At 52.8% G+C, this 8,703-nt stretch overlaps 1 protein-coding gene across 1 annotated transcript; it reads left to right on the forward strand.

The window, feature by feature from the left end:
* Positions 1-408: 408 nt before the first annotated feature.
* TTLL2 (tubulin tyrosine ligase like 2) lies at positions 409-4,070 on the forward strand. The gene is made up of 3 exons (XM_004702081.1): positions 409-417; positions 541-2,123; positions 4,001-4,070. The coding sequence occupies exons 1-3, from the start codon at positions 409-411 to the stop codon at positions 4,068-4,070; spliced, it is 1,662 nt and encodes a 553-aa protein (XP_004702138.1).
* Positions 4,071-8,703: the final 4,633 nt, after the last annotated feature.

Below are 8,703 nucleotides of genomic sequence, written 5' to 3' on the forward strand. Positions count from 1 at the left end.
GTGATTTCCCTCACAAGCCGCCCATCATCAGAGCCTGGCCCCTGTCCACCAGCTCTCTTCCAGGGAGCCTGGTGTGGTCTGTGGGCATGTGGAGGACCTCTCTGGAGACCGAGAACCTTCCTGGGACTCCGAGGAGCATCTGGTGCTTGCCCGTCGGTTGACGTCACTTAAGCCAATGGGCAGTGTAGTCACCAAGCGGGCATTCGGATCTTGATCTGAAGAGTGGTCACCTTCTGCCCCAGCGGGGTCCTTGCACGCTGATGTAGTCAGCCATTAGCCTTGGCACGCAGGAGTGCCACCATGAGAATGTCATGGGTCCCTGGCACATGCAGAGAACCTGCAGGTTGGCGGTTCAAACCCCCCAGTGGGGTTACAATTCAAAAGGCCTGACCATCTGCACCTGTCGAGATGGGCACTGTGGGTTGGTGAAGGTCACAAGGGACGGTACAGACGAGACAGATGGCTGGACAGCACCATGCCACCTGGCAGTGTGTGTGTGTGGGGTGTCCCCGCTAACCCTCCTCTGCTGTCTCTTCCCAGAAAAGGAAGCCTGCTGGTTTGGGGGAGGACAATGAGCCCCCGAGGGCCTCCCCGAAGCCGGTGTTCCGTGTGGACGACACCACGCCCGAGGTGGTGCAGAGCGTCCTGCTGGAGCGGGGCTGGAGCCGCTTCAACGGCCGCTCGCAGGACGGGGATGACTGGGACCTCTACTGGAGGACGCCGCCCTTCCCGGTCACCAAGCACGTCAGCCTGCAGCCCTGGCAGCAGCTGAACCACCACCCAGGCACCAGCCGGCTCACACGCAAGGACGACCTGGCCAAGCTCCTGCGGCACATGCAGGGGGCCCACGGTGCCGGCCTGTACACTTTCATTCCGCTGACCTTCGTCCTGCCCAATGAGTACCACAAGTTTGTGGCCGAGTACTCCCGGGAGATGCTGCGCACCAACCCTGGGTACTGGATTTGCAAGCCCGCCGAGCTGTCGCGGGGCCGCGGCATCAGCATCTTCAGGGACATCCGGGACCTGGCCTTCGACGACACGTGTGTGGTGCAGAAGTACATCTGCAACCCGCTGCTGGTCGGCCACTACAAGTGCGACCTCCGCATCTACGTCTGCGTCACGGCCTTTCAGCCGCTGACCGCCTACATCTACCAGGAGGGCCTGGTGCGCTTCGCCACGGAGAAGTTCGACCTGCGTAACCTGCGGAGCGACTATGCGCACCTGACCAACAGCAGCATCAACAGGTCGGGGCCCTCCTACGGGGCCTGCAAAGAGGTCATCGGCCGCGGGTGCAAGTGGCTGCTGAGCAGGCTCTTCTCCTACCTGCGCCTCCGCGGCGTCGACGACGGGCTGCTGTGGCGGCAGATCTGCCGCCTGGCCATCCTCACCCTGCTGGCCGCCGCCCCGGGCATCCCCACTGCTGCCAACTGCTTCGAGCTCCTGGGCTTCGACGTGCTGGTGGACGACAGCTTCAAGCCGTGGCTCCTGGAGGTGAACTACAGCCCGGCCCTGACCCAGCACTGCACCACCGACGTCTCCCTGAAAAGAGAACTCATCCACGACGTCATCGAGCTGGTCCACGGAGCCGGAGCCCACGTCTGGGGCTGGGCCGGCAACCGCACCTCCAGCGCGGAGGACCAGGGCCACAGGGACAGACCCAGCAAGGGGAGGGGTCCCCTGCCCTGCTGGCCACACCTCCAGGTTGTGGGCAGAGCTTTGTCCCAGGGGGAGCCCTTTGCCATCAGGGGCAGAGCCAGGGGCACGGGTCCCCAAGCCACACAGGCCTGCATGCCACGGGAAAGCATGCCTGAGCAGGACCGGCTCTCCACCTGGACAGAGCTGCCCAGGGCCAAGGCCAGGGTCCGCAGCAGGCTCACCCAGCGCAAGTCCTCTGCCCTGCAGTCACACTCCTGCCGGCCGGCCAGCAGCCCAGGGCCCCCGCCCAGCAACAGCAGCGAGTGCCCCAAGCCCCAAGTGGGCAATTTCATCCTCATCTTCCCCTTCAACAAGGCTACCTTCCAAGCTTCCAGGAAAAGACTCAATGTCAAGGGCATCATGCACGAACTCCAGAAGTTCATGAGCAAGCAGGAATGCCTGGTGGCTGAGAGTGGGATGGACACAAGGTGACACGGTCCTGGAGGGGCCAGGGAGAGCCAGAGACCCACCTCAACGGCCTCGTCGGGAGATCGTGTGTGCAGTTTTATACAAATACAATAATTCCGACAAAGGGTCTTGGGTTCAAGCGGTGATTCGCTCCCTCCAAAACCCCAACCCAAACCCATCGAGTTCTGTCCAACTCATAGAGACCCTCTAGGACAGGGCAGAACTGCCCCTGCAGGTTTCAGAGGCAGTAACTTTACACGGGAATAGAAAGCCTTATCTCTCTTCTGCAGAGGACCTGGTGGTATATCAAACCACCAACCTTGTGGTTGGCAGCACAATGTCGAACCACTACGCCCCAAGGGCTCCTGGTTAATCCCCAGAACTTCCTTATTTTCTCAGAGACCTGGGGGCACTGAGTCTGGGAGCAGGGTGGAGGTAGAAACCTCGGGCGGTCTGTATCACACCCTCCAGAGCCCGGCTCTGCCCCGGCAGCACTGGGTCACCGAGAGTCACTGAGGCGGTTCTTGTGAGTGCTGAAAGTCGCCGAGCCCCATTCTTTACTGAACCGTGGAGCCGTGATGGCTGTGAGCACCACTGAGTAGGTCCTGAGCGCAAGCAATACAACAGCAGCAGGCAGGCCGAGAGTGAACTTTTTTTTAAGTTAGCTATGTTGTGCTGTTTTTCAAAGTTATCTTTGTCAGGTCCACGGTCAGTCAGTCATTGAGAACAAATTGAATTATTGAAACACCCGTCATAAACATGCCAGATGAACCAGGAGGGCAGGGAGCAGGTGGGGAGAGGAGAGGAAGAAGGGGGAACCGACCACAATGATTGACACACAACCCCAAGCCCCACACCTCCAGGGGGACGGACAACAGAAACGGTGGGGGAAGGGAGACAGTGGTCGGTGTAAGATACGAAAATAAAAATAATTTATCATTTATCAAGGGATCACGAGAGTGGGAGCGGGGGAAGGGAGGGGAAAAAGGAGGAGCTGATACCAAGGGCTCAATAGAAAGTAAATGTCTAGAAAATAATGATGGCAACCTACGTACAAATGTGCTTGACACCATTGATGTATGGGTTGTTATAAGAGCTGTAAGAGCCCCCAATAAAATGATCTATACAAAAGGAAAAAAACAAATGCCAGATGACTTGTTCAGCTCTCCGCTCTGTGGGAGCTTGGTGGTGGAGTGGCTACGTGTCAGGCTGCTAACTGCAAGGTCAGCAGTTTGAAACCAAGAGGAAGCTTTCTACTTCTGTAAAGATTTGGAGTCTCAGAAGCACACAGAGGCAGCTCTACCCCATGAGGTAGGATCGCTGTGGGCTGGAGCCAGCTCCACAGGGGGTGAGTCTGAGTCTGAGCAGACCAGAACCTCTGGGGTCTGGGGGTGGGGGTGCCACCATGGCTGCCAGGTCAGGGAGCAGCCAAGGGCTCCTGAACCCGCAAGTCACGGGGGGCTGGCTTGAGAGCCTGTGTTGATGGGAAAGGTCATTCCATGGGGTATGACATGAATGAGAGGAGGGAGAGAGCAGGTTGGTTTCCCAGCCCACAGTCCGCCCACGTTTTGGTTCACAGAATCCATGTGGATCTGCAAGGGGTGAGGTCACTTACCCAAGGGGTGAGTCACCTCCCTGAGCTTCCCATGCTGTTCCTCCACCTGTGCTTGGTCCCTGGGTCAGGGCTCCCCTTCTGATTTCAGGGGGCTGCTCCCAGTGGAATTGCGGATTGTGCCCCTTTGGGGTGGTTGGATGATGCTAGCTCAACCAGACCCTCCGAGCCGGGTGGGGACGGGACTGGAGGGAGGTCCAACCTGTCTGGGGCATGGCCTTTTGTATGAGCCTGGGGCACTCTGGGAACCGCCACTTTACCTCTTCCCTCTGCCCTCCTGTTCAGGGGGACTCTGCGTGCCTTCAAGGGGCTCCACATGGGCCACCGACCCCGAGAGCTGCTGTATTCCCACTGACCGTGGAGCCACGTGATTCTGCACCCACTGGCCCGTGAGCCCCCTGCTTCAGCGACACAGGTCGGAAGGGGGACTTGCGGACCAGCGTCAGACCAGGGGCTTGTTGAGCTGGACTTGGGGCGCAGTTGATTCTTAGGGTAAAGTTCTTTCTTGTGCTTCGGAGAGTGTTATTGGATTCATTTCTCCAGACAGCGCAGTCGAACGCGCCCCCGTCACTCAACGTGCTGCTCTTGGTCCATTTCCAAGTCACGGCAGCTTACTGGGTCGGGTGGAACTGCCCCTGTGGGCTTCCAAGGGTCATTCGTGTTTTTGTTTGCTTGTTAAATTTTAACAACTTTACTGACATAATTCACATGTCGGGCAATTCAATGATTTGAACAAATAAAAAAGAGTTGAGCAATTGTCACCACAACCAGTTTTAAAGCATTTTCTTTCTTCTGTATTATTATTACCAGCTCCCCCTGTCCCAGGCCCCAAGCTCCCCTGCCAGAATTCTAAGAAACTATTAATCCAGTGCTGTCTCTAGAAATCTACCTGTATAAAAAATATATCAAAAAACTACAGCAACAAACCACATCAATGCCAAAATAAAACTGAGGAAAACCTTAGTCAGATTAATAAATATGAGAGCAAATTTAAAATAGGTCAAAGGGAAGAGCAAACGATGATGTGTTACATTTTAATCTCATTGCACTGGGATCCACTTTCTAGATTTGGTTCAATAGTCAACCCAGCCTAACACACAGATGTTTATGAAGAACAACTGTTATTATTAAATCTAAAGCATTTCTTTGAGGGTTATTTTAAAATACTGCTATAAAATCATTTAAGACTCTATAAAACCCAAATATCAAAACGTGAAGCTATTGTTTCTCAAAAGATCCTTTATCTAGGGCGTGAGTTCTCAACCTGTGGGTCACGCCCCCTTTGGGGGTCGAATGACCCTTTCACAGGGGTTGCCTAAGACCATCAGAAAACACCGCTCCTCTATCCACCTCCAGGCAGGTCTGCCCACATGCAGATACACACACATATAAGTACCTGGCATGAAGACTGTTACTCATGTGTGTTAATCTGGGTAAACCAGGGAAACAAATCCACAGAAATTCATATATGTATAAGACAGAGTTTTATATACAGGGTAAGTGTACATTAAGAAAGCATCCCAACCCAGTGCTGTCCAAGCCCCTAAGTCCAACATTAGTCCATATGTCCGACACCAATCTACAAAGTCCTCCTCAATCTCACAAAAAATACACAATGATGCCAATTGCAGAAGGAAAGCTGAGTCAGTGAACGTGAAAACATCTCAGCGCTGGCAGGGGTCTCCACATGGCTGCTCCAGCACCCAGGGCTGCATCAGGGTAGGTCCATGCGGCTTCTCCTCAGGGATGTCTTGCAGGAGACATGTCAGCTGAATCAGGGACCTGGCTAAGCAGCTGCACCCTGGTCCGACCATCAGAGAGCAAGAGACCTGAGGACTAGAAAGGTGAGGCTCACCGAACCATTTATCTCTCCGCCCTTCAATTAACCCAGCATGTGTTTATCAGCCAGGTTGGCACAATAAACCTTAACTGTCTCACCATGCTACACCATGCTTCGAGACAAAACTTCATTTATTTGGAATTAGAAATAAATATTTCACAATATATAATTACACATTGTTTTGTGATTAATCACTATGCTTTAATTATGTTCAATATGTAACAATGAGAATACATCCTGCATATCAGATATAGTTACATGACGATTCATAGCAGTAGCAAAATGACAGTGATGAAGTAGCAACAAAAATAATGTTATGTTTGGGGGGGTCACCACAACATGAGGACCTGGGTGAAAGGGTCACGGCATCAGGAAGGTTGAGAACCACTGATCTAGGGCTATCCCCTCCTGGGAGTGGTACTTCCAGCTCTCTAACCTTTCCCCCAATGGATCAATGTCCAGTCCCTTCAGACCAAGAACCCCCGGCATGGAAGGAAGAAGTCTGAGCGGCACTGAGGACATTGGCCAAAAGGCTCCAGGGATTGGCTGGATCCCCATGGAAATGGTTTCCAAACTGCTGCAGTGCCGGAAACACCCACATCAACACCAGGAACTTTGGAAGACAACAAAGCGGAGACGACCAGAAAGGTACCGGCTGGGTGACTCGGTGTCTTCCAGGCAGTCTGACTCAGAACCGCCCACAGAAAACGCAAGCAGACCCGTGCCTTCCTCTGAGCTGTGATGTCTGAGTGTGCTTAGCCCTTCCTCTTGCTCACGGCACCGCCATCTCACTAGGCACCGCCTTCTCTAGGGACCTGTCTCTCTGGACAACATGCTGGGAGGAGGGAGATGAAGTCTTGCCATCCTCACTTCTCAGAGCGTTGTGGGCATGACAAGGTGGCAGTCTGTGGTTTACGCCATGTTTGCCCACACTCTGCATCAGATAGATCAGTTATTCCGTGTTCTTTATTCAGTGCCCAAACAGTGGTCCTCAACCATCAGGATGCTGCAACCCTTGAATACAGTTCCTCATGTTGTGGTGACCCCCACCCCCACAACAACTAAATAATTTTCGTTACTACTTCATAGCTGTAATTTTGCTACTGTTATGAATCAGGCGACCCCTTTGAAAGGGTCGTTCGACCCCCAAAGAGGTCACAACGCACAGGTTGAGAACCGCTGGTCTAAACCTTCATATGCATATGAGGTGATTAGACATATCACGGTTCCGGTCTTGGACACCTGGGTCTTCAAAGTGCCGTCTTTGCTCTCTAACACTTTGGAGAGGTCTTGGGCAGCAGATGTACCCAATCCACTCCCTCGCTGATTCTCGCCTGCTGCCTTCCTTGGGAGATCCAAGTCAAATAAAATTCTGGACAACTTCAGTCTTCTGTTTATTGTGATGTTTCTGCTGGTCTAGTTGTGAGGATTTGGGCGGTCATTGGGTCGAGCTACAAGCCACACTGAAGGCTGCAGCCCTTGATCATGCATCAGCAAGCGCGTGAATTCCTCCCCACTTTCAGCAGCAGGGTCGTGTCATCTGCATATCACAGACTGCTAGCAGGCCTCCCTCCACTCCTGATGCTGCGTTCTTCTCCATACATAGATTGCGTGAGTGCGTGAAAAGATGCGCCCTGACACACAGCTCCCTGATTTTACCCCATGCCGTGTCCTCGAGGTCTGTTCAGCTGACTGCCACTTGCTCCGGGGACCAGTTCCCCACGAGCACGATGCCGTGTTCTGGAATCCCCATGCTTTGTGATGCTGTCCGTGGTCTGTTGCTATTCACCCCGTCAGACACTTGTGCTGAAGATCGCCCAACAACAACTGCAGCAGCACATGGACAGGGAGCTGCCAGAGGGTCACCTGGACTCATTAGAGGATGTGAAACAAGAGTATCATTGCTGATGTCAGGTGGACCTTTGCTGAAAGCAGAGAATGCCAGAAAGGTGGTTACTTGTGTTTATTGACTATATGAAGGTACTTGACGATGTGGACCCTAACCCACCGTGGATCACCTGGAGAAGAAGGAAATTCCAGAGCACTTCATTGTGCCCATGAAGAACGTGAGTGGGATCAAGAGGCAGTTGTGTGAGCCGCACAAGGGAATACTGACTGGTTTAAAATCAGGAAAGATGTACATCAGGATTGCGTCCTCTCACCACGCTTATTCACGGTCTAAACTTTCACATGCATATGAGGTGATTGGAAATATCGCGGTTTGGGTACTTATTCAATCTGGGGGATGAGCAAGTAATTGGAGAAGGTGGATTATATGAAGAAGAGCTTGGGAGGAAGGCTTACTAACAACCCACAGTGTGCAGATGACACAACCCTGCTTGCTGAAACTGAAGAGGACTTGAAGCCCTTGCTGATGAAAGTCAGGGATTTCAACCTTCATTACGGGTTGCAGCTCAATGTGAAGAGGACCCCAATCCTTGCAACTTGAGTGATAAGTAATACCATGGTCAAATGATGGCTTGCTTGGATCCACAGTCAATGCTCATGGAAGCAGCCATCAAGCCAGTCAACCGCAGATCGCATTGGCTATATGTGGTGCGCACGATCTCTTTCAAAGTGCTGAAAGGCAAGGATGCTCCTTTGAGGATGATGGTACACCTGACCTACGTGTTTCCGTCTGCATGTGAATGTGGGACGTTGAAGACAGAAGGCTGAAGGAGAATCTCTGCACGTGGATTGTGATGTTGGCCAAGAAGGTTGGAAGTATCACAGACTGACCAAAGAACCACAGAGGACATCCGGGAAGGAGCCTGACCAGAGTGCTCCTTAGAGGCAAGGATGGGAAGCCTTGGGGGCCTCTGGCACGTGGGAGGGGTTCTGAAAGTCCGGTCCCTGGAGAAACACTCCATGTTTGGTCAAAAGCTGCAAAAAAGACCATGGCTTTGGTTTCCATCTGAGCGCTTCACTCTCTAAATGGAGAAGGAACCCTGGTTGCTGAACACGATTCTCTCAGGAAAGTTCCTCGTCCCCGAGTCCCATGGGCCACCTCCCGTCCTGTGGGGATGACTCACTCCGAGGACTTTTTTTTTAAAATGATGTTTTATTTTTTTAACATTTTATTAGGGGCTCATACAACTGTTATCCCAATCCATACACACATCAATTGTGTAAAGCGCATTTGTACATC

The sequence above is a fragment of the Echinops telfairi genome, unplaced genomic scaffold, assembly GCF_000313985.2.
Source record: "Echinops telfairi isolate 266 unplaced genomic scaffold, ASM31398v2 ScPeMD7_3533;HRSCAF=4204_0, whole genome shotgun sequence".
NCBI lineage: Eukaryota > Metazoa > Chordata > Mammalia > Afrosoricida > Tenrecidae > Echinops > Echinops telfairi.